Below are 25,648 nucleotides of genomic sequence, written 5' to 3'. Positions count from 1 at the left end.
AGAGATGTAGTGGTGTAGCGTGTAGCATTATAGTGTGTGGCGTGCACTGTGCAGGCCATGTCATCACGACGGACAGGTTCACGTTACAACCTTATCTTCATCTGTCCCTGACCTCAAACGTTTATACTGTAAGAAGCTTCAGCGATTCGTTACCAACGGGGATGAATTAAAAGTATATTAGAGATCATGATGTGTGTGTTACGATTAGAATTACACCCAAACACACATCACATCAAACAAACATACACCCCAAACTTACATATAAAAATCCGTATTTTTTAAATTAATTTTCAATCCATTTCTTTCTCTTCACAATAATATTGTTAATTCACATCTAACATAGTAAATTGTTAATTCTGTCTTTTTATACCTAGTAATTTAAGTTAATTTTTCTGCTCGAAATTTGACACATGAGATACCATAACATACCCTCTTCAACTTAACCCACAACCTTGCTCACTATTTACTTGTTTTCTCCATTACCACATTATAATTGTCTGGTTTCACTTTTCAAGCCATTTTCCTGTCAATACTGGTAAATATTTACCATCATATTATTCTAGTAAAAATCTGTTTTTTTATTGTATAATTAAATATATTTATTTTTTCATGTTTTTATTTTTTTTATTTTTTATTCTTCCATTTCGATTTCTGTCAATGTTGACAACCCTCTAGGATCATAGTATTCTAGTCCAAATCATTGTCAAACCATCACTGTTTTTAATTGTTATTGTTAAGTTTTTTGTTTGTTTTTTATCATTCATATTTGTACTGTTAAGTTTTCAATTTTATATCTTACTCGTATATTCTTCCATTTATATTCCTGTTCTATAGCTAAGCTGAACTGAAATCGTATATTTCATAAAAAAGAGTCGAAAGTTAGTTATTACATATTTGAGACCATGTTTGAAGTGCAAGATTTATAGAGCACTTAAAATGGTCGAGTATATGTATAGGACCACTTTTTACTCGTGTTTTGAACGTTACTTTTTGCAACACTACAAAGAGTAATATTTTGTTATAAAACAGACATTATCCTACAGTATGTCTTTATTACAGTTAGGAACATTACAAAACTGGTAGTATTTGTAGGATATGCCTTAAATTTAATGTTACTATTTACTTTGGCTGTATACATTTGGTTGTTAACAATTGAATCAGTTGACAAAACAGTAACAAATCATTGTTTTTTACGTGGGCAAAATTCACTACCGGTACACTACTGTGAAATGACCTATTTTCGTTACATGTTTATCACGTGCAAAAATTTATCATTACATTGTTTACTACGGAAAAGAATGTTTACTTTGCGAAAGTAATGTATACTATCTTTTTTGGATTTTGCCGGCGTAAGAAAATAATGATTTGTTATTGTTTTGTCAACTGTTTCAATTTTCAATATCCAAAACTGTACAACCAAAGTAAAAATTAACTTTAAACTGAAGGCATAACCTAAAAAAATTCTATCAATTTTGTAATCTTCCTAACTGTAATAAAGTAATATCAAATGTCTGTTTTAATCAAGAAAATAATTAGTCTTTGGAGAGTAGCGGAAAATAACGTTAAAACTCGAGTGAACGCGGGTCTATACATATTCTTGACCATTTGGTCTCAAATATGTAATGGACTCACGTTCTACTATTGTAATGAAATATAAATTGTTTTCAAATTCAAGATCATTGCAAGTTTGTTCTTGTTTGTTGATGTCACTGTAACATAGTGTACATACTCGGTTTTTCATAAATCACAGTTAAATTTGTTACTTAATTATAAATCTTATAAGTGTTACCTAATACACACTTAAGCTAAATAGAGGTTACTAATTGTGCATTACTTCAATGCAGATATTTAATGTAGGCTACATTTATCAGGATGAAAAGCTTTAAAACACAATTAATTATTGTTTTGTTGAAAGTAGGTTATATGTGAATAAAATCTATTACTTTAGAATGAAAGATATAATTTTTCTTCATTAAGAATCTGATTTTATTAATACAGGCTATATAACTAAGTTTAGTAAAATTAATTAAAATAAAATTAATAATACTTACACAGAACCGTGGAAAACGAAAATCTAAACAGTTAATTAAATATTCAGCGACCTCGGCATTTAAATTCCTGTAAATGTCTCTGGGTAACAGTGGAGTAGAAATGTATATTTCATATGGTTTTTTTAATATTCAAATTCAATTAATTCCTATGAAAAGTAAATTCTTGTCCATATAATTTTTACTATCGTACATTCCACCGTTGCAAACAATTCTAAAAACTATAATTAAATATTTAAAAAGTCTGTGAATACAATACTGAAACATAAAACTTTATGTTCTGGGTAGGATCATGTATTTTCAAAGAACTCTCTCCGGGATGGTGTTTACAGCTAGTACATGAAATCCCGCGGCCGGCGACGCCTAATTCCCGTATACTTAAGTATATGTTTTAGCATACTAAAATATATTCAGTTGAACATCTATTTTAGAGGGCAATACACTTATTCAAATTCTTAAAAAATATTGTTTTATTGATGAGTTAGCCTACTAATAATACAGTGATTTGTACTTTCTCGCCTCAATATGGATCCAGAAATAATAACCTATAACCATGGTAATAATCTAAACTAATGATGAAGAAAAATTAGTTCTAAAAAGGGCCCAGCGATGGGAAAATAATTAAAACCGTCTTAAAAAGTAACAAAACCCATCTAGATTTACAGGTACATTTTCAACCAATACAAACACATAGGCCTACAGTACTTATTAAATGTTCTTTCATTAGATGTGTAGATCTCAATAACTATTGGAAAGGTATCAAGTACCTAAAATAATTGCTTTTACTATTCTCAAAGTACAGTAGTTAGTTAATAAACATTTTAGTGTGTTCCTTTTCCTATTATAGTGTTTGAGATATCTAATTAAAGGCATTTCCATAAAGATTCTTTACAAATAGTAGTTTATTATTTCTCAAATTTCAAGGATTCGGTCCTGGCAAGAGAGCACAAATAATCTTGTATATTTATGTTTAAGTTTGCTTAATTTTTTAGTTCTACCATCACAAGATTTTTAAAAGAAAGCCTTCCCTTGGCCAAATAAAAAACGGCTACAGTGGAAATCATGCAGCCATTACAGTAGTCTACTTTTTAAAATTAATTAGCCTAAATTTGACAAGTATTAAATCTAGACCCTCAGTTTTACGAGGTTATTTGGCTTACATTGCAATATTTTTTTACCCATGAGACCGGGCCACAGTGATGTGAAGCTGATAAGACTAGCTCTTTATAAAAATAGTATCTTAATATTATAGTACCGTATCCTTATTTATTAAAATGTAAGCCAAACCTTTTGTTGTTATTTCATTTACTCATTCGTGTGCAAATATTAAAAATAGATCGTTAATAAGAATCAAATATAGTGCAACTCACCAGAAAACACAACAATAAACTAACTTTGTGTAGAATATTATCCCCGCCCGAACGAACATAACACGTGGGCCTCCAGTTACGATTTAACCAGCATCAACGATAATGCATGCACGTACGTTTAATTTATGGATACAATTGCTTTTGATTTCTTGAATTAAAGATTATGGTGTTTTATAGAACAAAACAAAACACCCTATTTTTGATTAACCAAACTGTATAAATTGGGAGTTTTTCGTGTGTTATCCTCAGATGTATGGCATTTAGCAAATAAAAAGGGCTTACGTTTTATGAAAATGAATCAAATATACCTGCTACTGTACTACTTCATGAACTTTTTGTCAATTAAGTTGACAAACAAGACACGACTGAAGTATTCTGCTGTAACTCACAGCCACGTCAAGTAGTGAAGTAGTTGTGAGAATAGCCGCTTGGAGCTCTATACACTGGTTGTCGGTAGTGTAGTTTTGTTTACATCCTACCCGTTACCGCATAGACCTTACTGATTTCTTTCTTGTTCTTTCACAAGAATTTCTTGAAGTCCAGATATTCTTTTGTATTTCACAGTTTTTACTCCTCCAACTGCTGTAGTTCTTACCAGCCCACCACTCACGAGGGTTTCGGCCGTGTTTTTGGTCTTGCCCCACCGAGGTTGAGGTAGGCCTATAGCTGGAGGTTGACTGATGAAGAACGGACCACTTGTTACTGTCTCCTCTGAGTCTAAAGATTGCAGCTTCTCTTTGAACTCCGGACCGTAATCAAAGTTCTTGCTTGGATCAAGCTTACTATTCCTCCGAATTTGTTTTGTCTTGATAATTATAGAGAATAAAAGTAAAACTACTCCAAATATTACTAATATCCATCGACCGAAGTGTACAACTTTCACAGGGCGAAGAAGAGAGGCTTCGAGAAGTTCAAGAAGTTCACCATTCAGTTCAAACAACTGAAACATAAAATCTTCTTAGTATACTTCAAACATTATGAACATCGTGTTTGTGAAATTGAAAATATTCTTGAGAGAAATTTTGATCAGCTATATACGATGAAATCCTCCCAGTATTATTTGCATCATTGCATGTGCTATACACCACACCACATCAACATAAGCAGAAATAACATAATGTAAAGAAGGTTTGTGGTATTTTGTAGCTTTAAATGTTACACTGGATTTGTGATGTGGAATAGGAGTATTACTTACAGTCCGGTATAGGGTTTATCGAATGCTACAACTGACCTCCTCAGCCCAGAAGAGTGGCACTAGGGTCCGGTGAAAGTTTTGAGTTCTGGGTGTGTAGCGTATTGGCTTCAGGTCAATATTCATTTGAATCCTCTTCTTGACACTCAAAGGTATCCCAGTTGTCTAATATGTAACACACGTTATAACAACAATTTTTTAATGGCTACTATAGTTCGGCCGCTTAGAAAGCGACCTCCTCCAGCATTGGTTTAGCATTAGCGCGCAGGTCGTTTTCTAAGCGGCCGAACTATAGTATTTCACATTAGGATCATATTGTACTACGTTAGATTATTATAGGTCTAAGATAAACAGAATTGAATTAAAAATATTAATTCGATTTAGTGATGTGCTTTTTTCTTGCATGCCAAGTGATATACTTATTTATCAGGTATACGAACTATTTTAATCTATAATATTAAAAGGTGTCTTGTATCTGTATAGGTGGTGTCTGTATGCAAATATTGCTCAAAAAACTGTGTTGTAGACCAACTGTTATTTCTTGTTAACTAAAGTTTAAAGATGGCAGTCATCGTTGTAATTTAATTACACATTATAATACCGTATATCTAGAAGTTTTGATTAATTGATCTTACAGGTTCCAGGACAACGAGAATCTCGTGTTTCTCCTTGTTGGGCTGTATCCCACTGACGCCGGTGATGTAGTCCTGACTTCCACCGTAGAAGTGTGGTAGCGACGCCACCAACGGCGCCCCTGGAGTACACGTAAACCAAATACTGCGTTAACCATGATTTTGAAACAAGTAAAGACAAGCCGACCAGAGCTAAGCATTCGCACTATATCCTCCTCAAATACCTCTTAATTGAAATGCACAACACAGTTAATACAGCGTAGTAACTGCCATAACCTTTTGGTCGGTCCTCATGTATATGGTAGATGTGTGCTGTACTTTGTTCCTCGATAACAACTGGCTAAAAAGCTAAAGCAGGAAAAGCTTTGCAGTTTCTAACGTGTCGACAAAAATTGCTTCTGGTTGCTGCGGCAAGTGGTTGTACGCATGTTTGGGTCTGTTTTGTCTAAGGAACTCTTGGCCAAGGGAGACTTTGTAAGTGTGCCAGAGTTATGGTATATTAGCGGGAGAGTAGAATATGCAGATGGTTGCTAAAAGCCATGTCGATTGTGTTGGCATATGGTGCCCGTTAGCTTCGAGCATACCATTTTGTGTCTAAACTACCAGTTAGAGTTTTTTGTCGCTTCATGAAAGGAGTAGCAAAGTGTCCTATCTCGTCCGAAGGTCCTCTAAATACATTTTGAGTTTAATTATGTTATTTAAGAAATGAATTTTTCTCAAGGAACTCATGAAATGAGAGTGAATTGTATTTTTTCCGATGTAAATGAAGATGAAAGCTTTAAAATGAAACTACCAGACTGATCAACATCGATTAAAATTTTTTGAAAAGAAAAAAACATATAATGGATCCAAATTTTTGGAATACATACCAAGTTATATTAAAAATAACAACAATTTAAATTCATTCAAACGTGCATTAAAAAGTTTCTTGACTGAAAGGGCTATTTACTCACTAGATAATCTTTATAGAGGTGCTGGTTAGTTAGTTTAATTTAATTTAGTCCATTTAGTGCTGAGGTTTAAAACCATTCTGTAACTTAAGTTCTTTTCTATACTTTAAGAATTTGTACTATTAATTTTATTTTATTACATATTTAATTTTAGGGCCTATGTTACAAATATTTTAAATGTAATATAGGCTATTCATTGACACTATTCAATGTACCAAGCATGTACAGATGACGAATAAAGATATTTTGATTGGATTTGATTTGATTTGATTTGACATTTAACAAAATCGATGAAGAAATAAGGAAGTTATGGCGTACCGACAAAAAAGTACTTCATAAATTATAATATAGATTGTATGGATAAATATAACTGGAAAATAAGTAGTAGAAGAGATTATAATGTAGATCATTGTAATAATGGCATTATTCATACTTTTATAACTTCAACTTAAATGTCAACCTATGTGAGTAATTTAGCAGGCCCCCATAGGTATTAATCGAGATAATTGTGAAGCATTAGAGTATGCTAACTATTTAGACAATAATTGTTTAATTGATATTAATGTTCTTTGTAAACCACTGAGCTCCACTACCCAACTACATCTCACAGTCTATAGAAGACTTGCATTATCAACAATAACGAAAGGTTCGTTACCCTGACATCTGTACGCATCCAAGGTGCCTTTCTTGTAGCAACGGTCCACAGCGGCGCAGTAGCACTTATCTTGTGGCTCATTCTCCGTGTCCCCCAATGTCACTGTGTATGCGTACCCTGATACTCTGTTGACGTCATGCTCACCCTCGTACACTCCATGAACCACTCTGGTGACAAATGATAATAGTAAATCTGTTTTGAAGATTGTTCATTGTATAAAATCAAAATCAGAATAAAACTATGGATTAACATTTACATTTTACCAAAGTAGACTTTGTAATAAAACTGTGACCGATTTAAAAACCTCTAAATAATAATCGAGTCAATCAAATTTTGGCACTAACCAAAAGAAACAAAGTAGGATTCTTCAAGTCCTACTTAAAGCACGGCTCTGGACAAATAAATGCAAGGCTATTTTGTCATATATGTCCAATCCAAGTTGCGATTTGCCTCATATCCAAACACAACAAGTCACCTAGGCGTCCCTTTCATGGTACAAAGACCACATACAGATTCACCAATTACTAGGGTCTGTTCTACTATACAGATTGACCAATGGTTCAAGGGTCTGTTCTAAAGTACAGATTCACCAATCCCAAAGACGGCTGTTTTCCGGACAGTATTACGAAAACAAAATTTCTAGCAGTTTAATGTGAAAAATCCTTGTAAACAGTCACGTTACCAAATATTTTTTCATCCGATTTTGGCCTATACGATTTGCATTTTAATCCGATTATCTTCTATATAAATAAAATTAGAGTTTTGTCCGTACATTGCTCAGAATTATAAATTTTTAGGTTATTTTTACGTTTTATACATTAAAGAAGCCGAAACAAGTCTCATCCAAAATTCTGTCTGTCTTTCTGTCTGTCTGTAACACTCAAGATGGCATTTTACGCAATCTTCTCCAGGAAGACGAGAGTACCTATCAAGATCCAAGTCATTTTAATGTATTCACTGGATTGGCGAGAGTGTCTTTAGCCATTCAACTATGGCCTCACTACTTTGTAAATAAAATTACGGACGTTCAAAAATGCAGTTTTGTGCGATTTTTTTCAAGTTTTCGTCCAATTTTTATCACATAATAATTATCTATGATATAACGAACAGCTGTTCGGATCAAGATTATTTTTTCTAGCTGTCACTGATATGTTTACAAATGTTGTTTACAAATACCGCAACCATTTCCGATCACGTTTTGAAGGCAAATCCTATCCAAGTGAGATTAAAAACGTTTTTCTTACATAAAGGATTTAATTCATCGCAAGTGGAATAATATAGTGTAACCGTAAATTAAATTAAATAACTAGGCATCATCCAGGTCAGGAACCAGAGATTCTTTGTGTATAAAATTGTTCTTGAGTTTTGATAACCAGAAAGATGACATTGAATCAGTGTTGTATACGGCTGGGAAACTTAAATTTTTTAGTGATTGTCACCAATAGCTTAGAAACAAGGTTCCACTCATTGAAGGCGCTTCAATGGCTGTTGTGTGAAGTGTAAAGTAAAAAATCACAACTGCAGTGGGTGATTGTAACAGAGGTTTACGGATCACTCCATTTTCCAACTCGATTTTCCACTAATTCACACTAAACTCGACTAAACTCGATTTTCCAATGTGTCACTTTCTGTTCCTACCATTGACTAGCCTATATATAGTCAATAGTTCCTACTCACCGTGTGATGCAATCGCTGGACCATACAGCCAATATAGGCCCATAGCCCATCTCTTGGGTACGTACGCCTACCCAATTATTTATAACAACCTTTTTGACGACGATCCTTGATACTGGTACTTTTCCGTATAATACACGGCCTACCTACTTAAGAAATAAAATTACAAACGTCCAAAAACCCAACGTTGTGTGATTTTTGTCACATTTCCTTCTAATGTTCTTTTTCAAACTGACACCGATAAGTTTACATTAAGAGTTGTTTACAAATAAAGCAATTAATGGGAAATAACTTTGATTGCCGATTACTTTTTACGAGAAAATCCAAAACCAAGAGATCAATAACCTTGATTAACGCATCTAATTGGTCGGATGGACTATAGTTCTTAACTGTAAACGTTGGTTTTTGGTACTGGTTCTTTTCCTTTGAATCGTTGGTAGCAGCAAGAATCATTTTTACGTACCAACACATCACTATAATTTACAAAGTAGCTATCGTTGGTGTTGCACCATATTTATTACAGGCGTATTCAATTCAATTGATGTCTTAACTGTATAAGTTTTGCTTTTTCTGTCTGGATTTCAAAATGTTAGTTTATGCTAAGAAAACGATAACGCATTTTAGTGAAGCATTTATTCAGCAAACCATCATAAATTGTTCAAACGCTTTAAACGTTGTTTATGTATCAATGGTTCGTGGCATATTTTGGTAATTGTTATTATAAATTACCATTCTAAATCGTCTATAGTACTTCATTTCATATAGCAAGCCGATTCATTTAGCATTTCGACAGAATTTCGGGTCATCTTATATCCATCTGAAAGTATGCAAACCAACTGCTGTGCTTAATATAAGAAGGTTTTAACTGACTACGATAAGATCCCCGTGCGTAGAACGGGCACACAGCTAGTTTTACAATAAAGGAGCATTTTTTTCTATTTAAAAAGCCGTTGAGTGAGATTTGCGGCTGATTCGCACACTAATTAAGTACAGTATAGAGAGTATATTCAATTGAGAAGTGTATAGTCAACGATACAGCCACCTCCCATCGCATCACTTATCGTACCTGACCTCCGTGGTCACTGAAACCTTAAGAGATTTCTGCGATCCCATTCCCTTCTATCACCTGTCTCTTCTCTAATTATTATCACCACAATACAATGACTCATAGTATATAGAATTTCAAGTAAGTTTAAATAAAAAAAAACTACCAGAAAACTATGATTATGCAGCCGATTTAGAGAACAAAAAACGGCTGTTGTCCGGAAAGTGTAATGAAAATAACTTTTTAATATTTCACCTTAAAATCCCCAAATGAGTAAATAGTTTGTAGCGAACTACTTACCGTTACTACACATATTTAAAAAAAGGTTTGCACTATTTTAACACTAGGTCAAATTCAACGTCAAGACGTTTCGTTATTGCTTTCAGATACATGTTTGTACCGAGGTGTGTTGAGTCCATTGCCTCTTATTTCCCCATATCTAACGGCTGCATGCAATTACTCTCCAGCTTTGACGATTTCCGTCTGTGTAGCTTCTTCTCGATTGAACACAATCACTCATTGGCGAAGGTGTGGGGATTTCTTCAGAACATTGAAGATCTTCCCTTTCCTGTAGGGTGCTGCCGGGTCGCCGGAATTTTACCCCCCTGGAATTTTACCCCCTGGGCAAAGCTGACGTCACTATGACGTAGTAACCTGAGTGGCCAAAAGTTTGTTCGCGGCCGGAATTTTACTCCCGCGGATTTCGAAGTCTAATGATAATAGTCAGAGCGTGATTAATTCAATTAGCGATAAAAACCGGAATTTTACCCCCTGTCCATATAACTAGTGTTTAGACAACTGAAATGTACGGGCCGGATTTTTACCCCCCGGAATTTTACCCCCTGGCCGATTTTAGAAATTGAATGATTGGTTTTCTTATTTCTGTTTTTAATTAATTGTAAACATTTCATTATTTAGTGGCCTATCTTTATTTATTTATTTTGTAATCTCAACTAAGTCAAACGAATTCGCTGTTTAATTTTGATGTTCGGGATTTGCCTTTGGGGCAAACTGTTGGTTAATAAGTATGTAAATAAGTAAAGCATCTAGCCATTCCATTGTGGCATTGTGAATCAAAATCAGAATAAAAAAAATAATAATAGTAATAGTAATAGTAAATAATAGTAATAATAATAATGAAGAAAAATAAGCATTATTTATTAATAGGTCATGTTAATAAGTATGAAAAACAATGTATTTAGTTTCAGTTGTACAACAACCTTCTTGTTTCATCAGGCACAAACCATGTGCTATTTATAGTTTGTAATGATAAAGGTGATCGAAATACATGTTGTGAAATGTAGTTGTAGGCATCCGGTATGCCTACAATGTATTCGACCAATTGTTGTGTTGACTACTGCAAGGAATCTCATCAACAGTACTTGGAAAGGCGAATGAATCATTATGAGTGAACAGTGCTCAGTAAGTTATGTTAATCCCCTCGCGCGTTAAAAACATGTTCGATTAGTTAATGTCACAAATAAATTAAGATAGGATACTTAATAATAAAATGTTTACTATTAAATTAAAACAGAATGAAGATAATAAATCATTCTCGCTAATTTTTATATCTAGCCAGGGGGTAAAATTCCAGGGGTAAAATTCCGGGGGTAAAAATCCGGGGGGTAAAATTCCGGGGGTAAAATTCCGGGGGTAAAATTCCGGGGGGTAAAATTCCGGGGGGTAAAATTCCGGGGGTAAAATTCCGGGGGGTAAAAATCCGGGCCGTACACTCTAGGTTTTTATAATTTGATGTGTTCTGGGGCCCTATTTTTGAAATGGTTGACAGTTGACTCTACAGTCAACACTCAACTCAACCAACAACAGGATTTGGTATTTTTGAAACCCAACAGTTGGGAAGCGAGTTGGGAATCACTAGTTGAGTGACTCGTGGTGGAAATGTAGAGCATACGACCGCCCGAAATTCAGATGACGTCATTTTGAACCAATCACAATGCAGAGTTCTTGCGATCTTCGATTTAACCTCTTCTTACTCTAAAATCTGGCAGCTAATCTCAATCTACCATATTTCGAGACACTGAGGTAAACTGTCAACTCCGTTCTTGAGAGATTGAGGTTATGTCTTCGTCTTGCTTAATCTTCAATCTTAGTGATTGCAAAAGTACCTTAACTTATAAAATAAACTTAAGTATTAAAAATAAAATTTACTATGGATGTTTGTTTTAGGGTGTAGCTAATTATAAGTTTAGGCATATCCTAAATACATTATTATTTGCTTTCTTCGTCTATAGTTTCCTTCATCGGTTAGTTTGATGTTATTTTTGATTGTGTTTTTATTTAGGTTAAAGCGGCTATTTGCCATTGCACTGAAAGCATATCGTAACTTAAATTAATTTGATCCCTTTATTAGGTGAATGGTATTGAAACAAACTATGATATTGTTTCTCTCTACCACAATCTTTAATACCTTAAATCATAGGTCTAATAACAATAATTATCTTTATTAAGTTCAATTAGTATGCCTAGTCTATTTCAAACATACCAACAAGGATAAAACCCTTGAATAAATAGTCTAGTATTGACACAGTAATAATAAAATTAAAATGCAATTATTCTACAGAAAACAATCGCATAAAGTATTGGGTGCTAATAAATTGACAACAAATACATAAACATAACCTCTAAATCGCAATTAATAAATTAAAGCAATAACAATATGGCGTCGACTCAAAAAGAGCAATTTTTTACCGAAAGAGGAAGAAGAAAGTGCAGTCAACCGTCCACTCAACAGCTCAGTAGGTAGTGAGTAGTTTTGGTTGGATAAGTCGACCGTCAATCGTTTCAAAAATACGAAACGATTGGAAATAGAATGACTCGACACTCAACTCAACAGTCAACCATTTCAAAAATAGGGCCCCTGATTAAATTCACAACCGTGAAAATATATGTTTAATTCCGCGTTTAATCCATCGAGCTGATGTCGCGAAACTCAAAAGTTCGCGGCCGGAATTTTACCCCCTGGTTTGTGACGTCACGTTTGCCCAGGGGGTAAAATTCCAGGGGGATAAAAATCCGCTACCCCGTGCTGACATGGTATCACAACTGGGCATAGAATGCGGAAAAAGAATATGCTCGTTGACATTGTCCATACGTTTTTGCAGTGCCATGGATGAAAATATTTTTTGTTGATGATCTGTTGAAAGAGGAATGAGCATTATTTTGGTCAGGGTCAGTAAGGATCGATAACAGGACGAATACGTCAGTGTCTTCCCCAACAATGATAGTATTTTCCCTTCTTTTTCTAGTTGAATGGCTATTTGGATAATTAGACGGTCTGCATCAGCTTTTGCATGGAGCATTTGTATTCCATTTCTGTTTAGGTGGCTTCCTAAAGAGCAGTGAGCCTTAGTTTGTTGGTTAAGTTGGCTGAGAATGGGTGCTGCTGGGATACCAATTGCACATCAGAATCATCAAGAATCATCCTCGTTGAGTAATGCTGGTGAAAATGGTGCGAACTTAACATGACTTCAACACTGAATCATTACGGACAACACACATGATTCGATGGAATGAGTCATTGGTATGTTCGGAGTATGTTTTATCTATGGTTTAATCCTCTGTAGAGTTAGTATACATATTCCAGTACATATTACCATATGATTTAAATAAAGTTAAACCACATGTTTTAAAGTAAACAAGGCAGACATGACCTTGATTCCCATGTTATTTAAATGTGAATTATTTTATTCCGTAACAACCTTTTGGTGCATAATGAAGAAAAATAATAATTTCCCCCAAAATTTCATGCCCAGACTTTTAAAATGAGACCCCTCCCAGCTTTCTACGGCCTACCGTTTGCTCACAATTTCATTGTAAAATTTTGGGCTTACGGAATTAGAGATTCTTTGCAAGATAATTTGAAATTCCAAGATTAGCGGCTGAATCCAGTTAGACTATATTCGTGAATGGTCTGCACTAGACCTTTGACGTAAATCGCCACTTAAAAAAAAAATATTTTTAGTTTAAGACATTTGAATGCTACGTTAAATGATATAAGTGTTTGACAAATTTAATCAGTGATAATATCCAAAGGTACTTTACAGATTTTTGATAAGAATTCCTTATCAAGGCATTCTATGAAAATAATCTTGTTCATATTATGTTTGTGACTGAGCTACGCAGTTGACGACGTTGGCGTTCACCTACATGCCGGTACACGTTACATGTGCACTGAGTTTATTTGTTCGATTGTGATCTGTGGAAGTTTCTATGTATGTTTGATATTTTATGAATAACGACATACATAAAACACATAAAAAATTACTCCCTTGGTTTTGAACTGATGATGCGAAACCATAGTAGTTCTGTGGGTATCATGCAGCTGATTAGTAACCTATAATGTCATGGTTTCATAATTGATCAGCTTTACCTGCAGACTTCCCCTGAGTAGGCGACTAGACTGCGATTGTCTGGACGACGGAAGGGTGGGAAGATGGAGCCGTCCGTGCCATTGAGGATGTTGCAGTCACCACGCCAGTAATTGAGGGTGGGTCGACCGTTCACTGCCACTAGCCTCCCCACATCAGTCGCCTCTTCAGCCCCTCTCCGCACCGTATATTGTGAGCCATCCACACTGCCGTTCTTCTACAACTCTTAACAATCCATTGTAGGCTTACCTTTTCATGATTTAAAAGAAAACTCAATTCGACCAAACTTTTTGATACTTATTTTACATCCGGGATTTTATTATTTTTTAATATTTAATTGAAGAAATAATCATCAATTAATATTTGGAGCGATTTTACTTTTTTGTTAGAAGACAATAAAAACCTAGTATTCTGTTCCCCCATACCTTCAACCCCCCCCCCCCCAAACAAACAAATCGTAAAACTACAACAAAACTAGTTCGGATTCTAAATTAGGTAAGAGGTGCTGACATTTGTAATAGATAAGTAGTTATTTGTTATAGGATTATCTAAGAAAGTTATTGGCCAGGCTCCTACTATTAAACTAGAAGATACTTTAATACTTTTCGATGAAATGGCGACCATACAAAGTAGGTATTTTAAGCCAAGTATGAATGGAGATGAGTGTAGGATAAGTGGCACTATCTTGTAGTCTTGTTAGTGACTAAGGCCAAAGGGCGACATATTCCTTAGACGCAGCTGTTAATTAATAGCCCATACAGCTAATGGTAACTAAGGGACCTACAGTTTATAGTGGAATCCGACCACAGTTTTGCCTTGGTATATACGAATTGGTCTAATTATCAGGATAGTACTGCGGATAGTCGCAGTACTCACTCGTGCGGACGTTAATCCACACCAGAGAGTATCGCATCCACAGTGCATGCCTATAAATATCCACAATTCGTTACCTCCTAGTAGCTGGATTACAGGACGACGCCACCCGTAACAGATATGAGATAATACGACGGTAGACACAGAAGAGACACGGTAAAATGAACCAACTGTATGATTTACATGTTACGCTAGAACTGAATATTGTGAAGTTGGCCCACTACTGAGGTTGCTATATTTTTAGGATAGAAGGAAGGACCCAATGAGCCGTACTAAGCTATAAAAAATGTTCAGAAGAAAGATATATAGAATGATACTTCTGATAATAAATAAAATTATTTTTTCAAAAAACTATGATGGGTTACACAAAACAAGCTTTCCACTCCACCCTTCTTCCAACGGTCAACCAGAAAGATTTGTTCAAACTGTAAAGAAGGGTCTAGCCTTGAAGGATGAAGGAGGGGGGAAATGGGCATAGCGTTACAACTTTTCTTGATGCAAATTAGACAATCAATAAACTATACTGGGTAAAATTCTTATTTCCTAATGTTTTAGAGAAATGTGACAATGAGATAACATTTAATGGTAACAAAAATCTTCACACAGTTACTTTAAATGTGCAAAGGGAGTAAGAGAATTTAACAAGGGAAGAGAAATCAAGCTTACAATTTAAGGGACTATAAAAATAAGTTTATGTTTAGTAATGTTCAGAGCAAGGTATGGAAAATCAATTCGTGTTCTTGAAACGGATGATGGATCCATCTATATGTAGACGGCATGTCAATCACATGTTTCCTTCCAAATATAAGGGGGAGGATGGATGTGTATTCCAAATTCACTGGTTATAATTATTTATGGATATGACCTACACGTACTGCATCCCAGTTAGGGCCAATATTTTTGGTGAGGAGAATACCCTGGATGAAATGTGACACACGGTCTATATCGTCCTTTAACTCCTCTCAGCAATTGTGTTTGCTTCGATTGATGGTCCAGCGAAGAGAATTCCTCGCCATCAACTTACAACGTCTGTCTACAGTTTCTATGGTCCAGATAGCGAGTCGTCTGGCTCCCAATGCAGCTTGGCATAGTTCCGTAATCTTAAAAGTCCACCAGTATACAGATTAATTATCGCACCGGCCGAGACAATCATTCCCATCATAGATGTAACGCCTCTGCGTGAGACCCACTGGTTGGGTGAGGAACCGCTGGCGCTCCCCGTAGAATGGCTTCGTTGAATTTGGCCACATCCAGTTGTTTAGTGTTCATCAAACGGGCATTTGCCAAGACGCGGCAACTAGTCTCAGGTGACCATCCAGAACATCAAAAATTATGTACTGGTGGTCGTCCAGGACTCTCCGAGCAAAGGGATCCTCGGCAAAAGGGACTGAGATGCAACGTCTTGGATCGTTCCCCTTATTCCATGGTGCCGGAAGATAAGCGTCGACAGCCCTAGCTTTAAAAATCCCCACCCATAGCGGCGTGCCCTGTTTTATCGCGCGCGCTCTCTTCCAGGCGGCCTATCTTCTTACGGATGGCCTTGTTGGGAGTGAGGTATACACTGAAGTAAGTGTCATCCCTGCATCGAGCCCAGACGAAAACTCGGTCCTTCGCGTGACCCTACTCTTGTGCTTTATCTGTATTACGTGTCCAGAATGTGGCATAACCAAGATTAGGGAACCAAGAAGTTGGGTTCCTATAAAGGTACTTGTACTGTTCGCTGACTAAGAGAGCGTCGACATCGCGTTCGAGATCAAGCAGACCGAGATGCGTGTCATTCATCCTGGATCACTCCACATGACACCGAAGGATTATTATCTTTAATTACTTGAAAGGTATGCTGTTGGACAGGGACGCCACCCTCTTCACAAATTTATCCATGACCAAACGGCAGGCGAAGACGAAACCAAGGTCATCCCCTAGCTTGGCCATGCCGTTTTTGACAACTTGGTTGACTCCTTTCTGCGTCATGAAGGTTTCAATCATCAACTTGGTCTCCTCCATGTTTTGGAGCTGGGTTTTAATGCTACTTTCTGCGTCAAGATATTCCTGAAACAGAAGCACTATCCCCAAATCTTCCGACCGCGACCTTGGTGTGAGGGGTTCCTTCGGCTTCACCAGACCTAAGGAATGGTGCCATGATAGGCAGGAGACCCTATGCAGAGATGTGTTACAGTTGTTCTCCTATGCAGAGAGTTGCCGGCAATGCCAGTTCAACTACTCAACGCCAAAAAAAGAAGGCGATAATCCACAGAACTAGAGTGGATACTTTCATCACAGACATCCACACCCTGTAAATAATCGATGAATTCGATGATGCCTAGAAATACTGCTGAACCCCGCTGTTCCCCCACCAACGTGCTGACTATACTTACCAAAGAGGAACGTTTGGGACTACTAGAATCTCCTCCTCAGTGAGGCGAGTGGCTGCACACATGAAACCCTCCTGTCGCACCACCCATGCGGACTTACTTACAAACAGGGGAACGTTTGACACAACTAGGACACAGGTGCAAATAAGTTTCTAAAAGACTATACTAAGTGTGTAATATGGTAACTTTAAATATGTTTGGTTTTTCAATATGTTTTTCAATATTTTTTTGCAAATATGTAGCCGGAAGTGTATTTTCAACATTGCCAAATAACATATCTACAGCAGGTCAAATAAGCTGTTATCACTCGTTTCGCTGGTAGCGATGTCTGGAACTTGAAGCTACACCCAAAGGGGCTCGGTTGCACACCCAACGTGTTTGTTTACACATTCGAGCTGATAAGCAAAAATGTGTTTGTGCTTATTATGTGTGTACGTTATTACAAGCCATAATGTTTTTACAGCTCATCGTGCGGCAAGGGGTGGTCAATAAACAGTCGGGAACGGGTATACCCTCGGGAACAAAACCCCTACCCCAGTTCCCCGGTGCCCGACCCCTGTTTGCCCAGCACCGAATACCTGATGACCTCAGAGCCCGACCTCTTTATCCATGCCGCACTACTTGACCAAGGACCAAGGAAGTAGTTGGCTCATCCCAACTCACCGAGACTACCCATCGACAGTGTAGAGCACACATCAACCCCTGCAACTCAGCAGTGGCACTCCCATAGATTTCCAGTGAGAGCGTCAGTCACCATTTAGTCGCCCCTTCGATAAGTCGGAGAAGGCTGCGGTCCTATTCTACCTCGAAAAACTGCATGGGGAAATAAGTCTGTAATAGCTACAACCATTGACTATTATTCAAAGATACAACGTTTCTTAATAAATGCAGTACACCATCGAAGCATTCAATAGTATAAGAAATATAATACGTGAGCGTACCAATATGGCTATGCAAAACTTCGGAAATCTTCTGTATATTACAGCGACCATAAGTCGAGGGTGGGCTGTATTTAAATGTTATATCAAATGACTATATTATGTACAGTTTCATAAACCAGTACATTATAAGGACGTATTAAGTATCATCAATTATAGATTAAGCAATGAACTCGCGAAATGTCTTTGGTGGCCACTTTGATTACTTACCGCACCTAGGAAGGAGAAGGAGTATCGGTCCTCTCCGAGTTTCCTCAATCCAGATGGTTGGTCCCTGAGACCTCTGCAGACCCCTAAGGTGAGCACTCCTCGATGCCAACAGTCTATGAGAACGCCACCGAACAGCAAGGTGCGTGCCGACGCAGTCAGAAAGAGGTCACTGTTGTCACCAAATATGCTAGGTAACGCAACGTTTACCGCAGCCAAAAACGGAGCTGCGAAATTCTTCTCTGCCACGAGGAGTATCGACTGTTCAAATACGAAAGGATTTTAAAATATGTAAACTTTACAAGTCTTAGCATCGACTATTACGGTACCATGTACTATAGTTGGTATAGTATAGATATCTATTTTCCCTACTCAGTCACCTTACAAAGTGACCTTCCTAGCACTGATTAGCACAGAAAGTTGCTAATTGCTGCAGCTACTTACTTTTGCACACAGTTTTTTTGCCGCACACTAGTATTCCCACCAAACAACACAAAACAGCATGCTTTTATGAGGCACGTAATGCGTGTATATGCTTGAAAATAAGTTGGCAACACTTAAAGATATTACGACTACAATCTGCTGGTGCAGCTTTTTCCATTTGGTTTAGTGTTTGGATTTAACCTAACCTAAAAACGTGTTGTACAGTGTTTGAAAGACTAATTGTCTATACAGTATGCTTTATAGGAGCTGTAAGAAAAATAAAATATGGAACGTGAGTGCAAACCGCCTTTGCTGCACTCAAGAAACCTTCCACACTCGCCTAGGGCTCGTGCGTAAACATTTCTCTCGTGTAAAGCAAATAAGTGCCACTTGGCCCACTAGTTACACAAATAACTCTTTCATTCGTTTGTTTTATTCTTTATTCTTTTAAAAATTTCGCATGTTCTCGTCAAATTGCTTTCAAAATAAATACAAACAAATAAAAAGGTCATAATAGAGTTTTAATTAAAACTTTTATGGCAGTGTAGAACATTAAGCTCAACATTTTACAACATTCTATCTTATAACTTTATCTTAAATTCTCTTTTACGTGACCTTTTTATATTAGAGTAGTTGGGCATCATCCCTTTTGCCGTAAATAAAAATAAGCGTATGTAGTAGATACCTTCACTGACTGTAACTTCCAACAGAGGTACATTCGGTTCAGGAAGGACCTCCTCCACTGGCTGTACCATCCAGGAGAGGGACTTTCGGGATCTCTAGGTTTTCCTTATATTCTATGTGGCAGATACATGCTCTGACAGTACCTTCAAACAGAGGGACGTTCAGGATCAACAGGACCCCCCCCCACAGTAGGTGGCAAATATAGTATGCTCGACAGTATACTTTCAAACAGAGGGACGCACGTGACCACTAGGTCATCCTCCTCAGTGAGGTGCGTGGCTGCACACACGACACCCTCCTGTCCATCCCTTGTGCTGACTTTACCTACACACAGAGGGACGTTTAGGATGACTATAGGACCTCCTCCTCAGTGAGGTGCGCGACTGCACACATGGCACCCTCCTGTCCCCCCCACCAACTGACGGTACTTACCAAAGAGGAACGTTTGGGACTACTAGAACATCCTCCTCAGTGAGGCGCATGGCTGCACACACGAAACCCTTCCGTCGCACCACCCATATGCTGACTTACTTACCAATAGAGGAAAGTTTGACATAACTAGGATCATCTCCTCGGTTATGTCTGAGGCTCCATACACGACACCCTTCTGTACCTCTCCCCCCGTGTGTGACTTCACTTACTACCAGCAGAGGGACGTTTGGGACCAGTAGGACCTCCCCCTCATTAAAGTACGTGGCTGCACACTCAACACCCTCGTGTTCCTCCACCCATGTGCTAACTTAACTTACCAACAGAGGCACGTTTGAACTACTAAGAACTCTTCCTTAATGAGGTTTGGGGCAGCACACTCGACCCCCTCCTGTTCCTTCACTAATTTGAGGACCTTACTTACCATCATAGGACGTTTGGGACTACTAGGACATCCTCCCTAGTGAGATGTGGGGCTACACACCAACACCCTTCAGTTCCCCCAGCCATGTGCTGACTTAACTTACCAGTAGAGGCACATTTGGGACTACGAAGACCTCCTCCCCAGTTAGTTGTGGGGCTGCACACTCAACACTCTTTTGGTTCTCCACCCATGTGCTGCGAAGTCGATAACTGATTGTGTCCATCTTCGGATCCCCCTTAATCTCTACTTTCTCTTTAAACTCTCTGAAATCCCCAGGAAAAATCTCAATGTCTTAAAGGAATGGACGGAATTGTATTTTAGCTCGGGACGGGGTGAGGGTTTTCCCCGTACAAAAAAGTGTTTGTTTAAAACTTGATTAAAATATTCTGGCAGATGGTAATAATGAGAAAACAATTTCCACTGTTCTAGAAAACAATTATGAGTAAACGTATACGAGTAACAAGGACTGTGAACTAAACAAATTTAATTTTCAGTCCAATTAATTGTGAAACATCAATCTAATTATAGACCACTGAACGCTAACCACAAACTGATAGGCATTTAGACCGACTATAACTACATTTTTAAAGCCTTAGTAGTGTGTTATGGACCTGTAGAAAATACATAATCGTTAACAAGTCTCATGTCACGGTGACATCGTCAAAATAGCTTGCAGTCACGGCCCTATAATCTATAATATCTCGCTATCACAGCACTATCATCACAACATCTCACAGTCGGAGCACCATCTTCAACATATCTCGCGGGGTCGCCTGAATGTTATCCCCCTTAGCAGAGCTGAAGTCACTATGACCATTGAGTATACCTACACGTATACGTATACGTGTATACGAGTATACTCAATGCTATGACGTAGTAACCTGAGTGCTCTCAAGTTTAGTCACGGGCTGATTTTGACCTCCTTGAATTGAAAATATAAAAAGCGTGATAAATTCGGTTGGCAAACAAGCCGAAATTATACCCCCTGCACATTATAACTTGGGGTTCAAACTGCTTTAGATGTATGGCCCAGAATTTTACCCCCGGATTTTCAACTCCGGAATATTACTTCTAGCCAGATATAGAAATTGGTGAGATTTCCTACAGTTACCATACTTGACAAAGCAGGCTTACTTGCATTGATTATAGCACGCAAAGTAGCTTTTTAACTGCTGTATTTACACGTAATACTTGTACGCTTGAAAATAAGTTGGCAACACTAAAGATACTATGACTACGATCAGCTGATGGTGCAGTGTTTCCCATTTCGTTCAACGCTTGGATTTAACATAGCCTAAAACGTGTTGTTTAGGGTTTGAAAGACTAATTATGTACATGTTTTATAGTAACTGTAGGGAAAATAAAGTGTAACGCTAGTGCAAAGTACCTTTGCTGCACATGAGAGAAATGTTTACCCATCAAGGTTCAAAAAAGAATCTCGAGGTTCAAGGTTTCACTTTGCACACTAGTTACACAAATAACTAATAATACTGATTCCGTGAAAATTTCAATTAACCTACTGGCATAAAAAAACACTAAACATGCTTTTTATACAAGCGTTGAACGAAATGGGAAACACTGCACCAGCTGATCTTAGTCATATTATTTTTTTAAAAGTTGCTAACTTATTTTCAAGCGTACACAAACGTATTACTTGCCTAATAAACGAACACTTTTTTGTGTTGTTATGTTGGAATACTGGAGTACGGCAAAAAAATTAGTGTGGCAAAGGTAAGTAAATTAAGCAATTAGCTACTTCCCGTGCTATAATCAGTACAAGAAAGCCCGCTTTGTCAGATAACTGTATTAAAATACTTATTTCGCAATTAATTTCAGACAGCTGAGAAAATAAAAATTTCACATTAAATGTGAAAACATGTCTAAATTTTTGCACAGATATGTGGTAGTTTTGATTTACTTGTTCTAGATTGTGTAATTGATTATGGCGTTAAGCAAGATTTCGAAACCTTTTCTGTATCAACTTAGGCTTTGTCCCCTAATTTTGAAAGTAGGATATGGCAATATTATTTTTTTGATGTTTTCGTGGAAACAGAAGGACAACAAGTTTGTAGCCTACATGTTTTGAATGATTTTGATATTTTGTTTTCAAATTTAATTTTTCCCTCAAAATTTAGTATAAACAGCAGTATATAATATTTAACTGTTTTAAGTATTTCTCTTAAAACGCCTATTGTGTACAAAATTAATTATTCTCACCAAATTCTATATATGCGAACTTCCTGGTTTAAAAATCCGGGCCGTATATTTTGAGCTAAACTCATGATGGGGGTAAAGATCCGGGAATAAAATTTCGACCCGTACACTCTAGGTTTTGTAATGTGATTTTTTCACTAATTTCACAACCTTGAAAAGTCAACTCATGCTGTGCAACTCAAAAGTTTGCGGACGGAATTTTACCCCCTAACCTGAGACGTCAGTTTTGCTCCGGGGTAAAATTCTAGGGGGATAAAATTTAGCTACCCCGTCTCGCTGTCACGGCACCATCGTGAACATTCCCCGCGTTCACGGTACCATCGCTAACATGCCCCACGATCACGGCGCGATTGGTTAACGTGTCCCGCTGTCACGGCACCATCGTGAACATTACCCGCGTTCACGGTACCATCGCTAACATGTCCCACGATCACGGCGCGATTGGTTAACGTGTCCCGCTGTCACGGCACCATCGTGAACATTACCCGCGTTCACGGTACCATCGCTAACATGTCCCACGATCACGGCGCGATTGGTTAACGTGTCCCGCTGTCACGGCACCATCGTGAACATTACCCGCGTTCACGGTACCATCGCTAACATGTCCCACGATCACGGCGCGATTGGTTAACGTGTCCCGCTGTCACGGCACCATCGTGAACATTACCCGCGTTCACGGTACCATCGCTAACATGTCCCACGATCACGGCGCGATTGGTTAACGTGTCCCGCTGTCACGGCACCATCGTGAACATCACCCGCGTTCACGGTACCATCGCTAACATGTCCCACGATCACGGCGCGATTGGTTAACGTGTCCCGCGGTCACGGCACCATCTTCAACTAATAGAACCTATTATTTTGATGGAAATGTTTTACTCACCTATTAATTTCAAACAACGGAAATGTATCATAAATATTTATTTTACTTATATGGGTACCTGATTTTAATAGGATACTAATGGGTTTAATAGACCTGTAACAATATGGTCCGATTTCTTGGACGATGGGTTTTGCACCTGCCCTCACAGCTTCGTTGTTTGTCAAGTTGAACAGATATATGTTGAATCTAAAAACAGGCATATTCTGCCAGTGTCGTATGGTATCCTCTCCATAAGCCAGATTTATTTTCTGTTGATAAAAAACATCAGTTATAATTAATTGAACAACAAATTTATGAATGGGTTTGTTTAGGTACCTAGTTGCTAAATACTCGACTACCAGTGAAGTTCGCGTTTGTAGTGCCGCCAATGGTTCCTCATGGACAATTCTCTACGCTCACCGTTTGGTAAAATCAAAATACAAATATTGAAAAAATGGTTTATTCTGGTAAATAAACGAGTGAAATGTGGTATCGGAACCCATCGTCATTCCGGTTTCATAATCAAAAGTAATGTAATGTCCGGCTAGGCAATCACTTGTGAGAATTCGGTTAAAGATTTCTTCAACTATTTGGCAGTTTACTTAACATTTTACAAGCCAATAGAATGTGGAATGGAAATTCAAAACTGTAGTTCATTGTGCTCAGTTGTTGTATCGAGTATCTCAATCTCATACCGGTAATGTATTTTAATGAATATGGTAAGAAATAATCTTTGGCAGTGCATTTGTCAGGGTTGATTATCAATAAATTGATACCGCGAACCGCGATTCAACTATACCGGTTTATTTATAAATCAGTAAAAATAAACTATTCTTTAATGGGATTGGAGAAGGCTTTCTTACGATCCTATAAGAGTATATTATTAAAGATACAAACTTTTCTAGCTCATTTATGTCTGGTCCTAAACTGTAATGCAGGAATAAGATAAGTAGGAATAAGCTAAGAAAAAGTAACATCAAAAAGCAAATAAAGCCACAGATATCGTACAACCTAACTAAATCTTTTGAGTTACTCTACTCTAACTGTTTGAATTATTTTAAAACTCTATCGATCGTTAATATAGAGTAGCCTACATTATACATAGGCAAGTATTAATTCTTAATACAAGTTTGGCATCACATAATTTAACCACCCTTGTGGATGTGGTTTATTTCACAAATCAGGATTTGAGATTATAGCTGAACTTCAGTTAGATCCATCATGGAGGAATATCAAAACTTACTTTTGGTATTAATTTATTCAAGGATATAGGGAGAATTATCCATCCAATGCTAATTCCACTTGCCAGAAGAGATAGTCCAACGATTGCCCAAGCCTTCGGTGATGTTGCACCTATATAGACATCAACCTTCTCCCCGACTTTAATCACAGATCTTAAAGTAAATATCATGATGTAGTAGATTGTCCTGTGGCTTAGGGCATATCCTAAACATACACAAATTGTACTTATTAAACGTCATCATAAGTAATGTACACAATTAACATAAATTTCTTCCTCTAAAATCCAAAATTGTAAGCCTAGTTATGAATTTTATTTTATGGTTTGAGCTTCCCTAAAACTTCAGAATCCATATAACATGGATATTATTATGAATGTATAAAACCCCCACGGCCTCCTCTAATACAAGGCCGCGACGTTCGAACTGGCAACGCCGCACTCACCCGCCGCCTGAGTCCGGCACTCGTGCTAGGCTATAAACATCAATGAGAGTATTGCTGCTCTGTATCAATGAATGAAAGTATTTAAATTACATATTTTAGTGGATTTTAGTGTGTGGTAGAATAGACAAATTAGAATCTAGGTTTTTTATTTATTGAAAAATTGCAACATACCACAATATGTCTACGGCTACAACTAAAAATACAAACATAATGTTTTTGGTTCATTTATCGTATTGTAAGTACGATAAATGTGGAAATAGATGGACTTTACACATTTCTTTTGTTAATTTGATAATCTATACTATTATATAACAATCTCATGGTGTACGTATATATGTGTGTTATTCAACATAGTAAAAACTACTAGAGAACTGGGCTTAAATTTTACAAAATATAACTACTATACCAAGAATGGTAATAGAGTAGGACATAACTTATTGCCACTTCAATATTTGTAGAGACTTTGGGATTTGTAGAGACTAACATCTAACAATTTGTTCAAATAAAATTAATTTTCAATTTTCAATAGGAATGTTATGTTTTAGTCTACCTGAGGAAACCATTAGTTAGCAACAACAAAATTTG

The 25,648-nt window shown here is 37.2% G+C and overlaps 1 protein-coding gene across 1 annotated transcript; it reads right to left on the bottom strand.

Annotated features, from left to right (window-relative positions):
* Positions 1–3,914: 3,914 nt before the first annotated feature.
* On the bottom strand, positions 3,915–24,706 carry LOC129005079 (sensory neuron membrane protein 1-like). Its single transcript, XM_054433870.1, has 11 exons — positions 24,624–24,706; positions 23,495–23,649; positions 20,408–20,567; positions 18,353–18,605; positions 17,203–17,326; positions 16,712–16,982; positions 13,957–14,171; positions 6,848–7,014; positions 5,246–5,364; positions 4,650–4,775; positions 3,915–4,358 (listed from the first exon to the last, which is right to left on the bottom strand). Exons 2-11 carry the CDS (start codon positions 23,599–23,601, stop codon positions 3,915–3,917), a joined length of 1,986 nt encoding a protein of 661 aa, XP_054289845.1. The 5' UTR covers positions 23,602–23,649; positions 24,624–24,706.
* Positions 24,707–25,648: the final 942 nt, after the last annotated feature.

This window comes from Macrosteles quadrilineatus, unplaced genomic scaffold, assembly GCF_028750875.1.
Source record: "Macrosteles quadrilineatus isolate MER2022 unplaced genomic scaffold, UCM_ALF_1.0 Scaffold_15__1_contigs__length_3749704, whole genome shotgun sequence".
Lineage (NCBI taxonomy): Eukaryota > Metazoa > Arthropoda > Insecta > Hemiptera > Cicadellidae > Macrosteles > Macrosteles quadrilineatus.
The sequence above is the reverse complement of the archived record's forward strand: the minus strand, read 5'-3'. Positions and strand labels throughout refer to the sequence as shown.

Coding starts and splice junctions, on each gene's coding strand:
- LOC129005079 (XM_054433870.1), bottom strand. CDS start 23,601: ATGCCTGTTTTTAGATTCAACATATATCTGTTCAACTTGACAAACAAC. Junction 20,568..23,494: donor ATCGGACCATATTGTTACAG/GTCTATTAAACC, acceptor TGGGGATTTCAG/AGAGTTTAAAGAGAAAGTAG. Junction 18,606..20,407: donor TCCCAAATGTGCCTCTACTG/GTAAGTTAAGTC, acceptor GTATTTGAACAG/TCGATACTCCTCGTGGCAGA.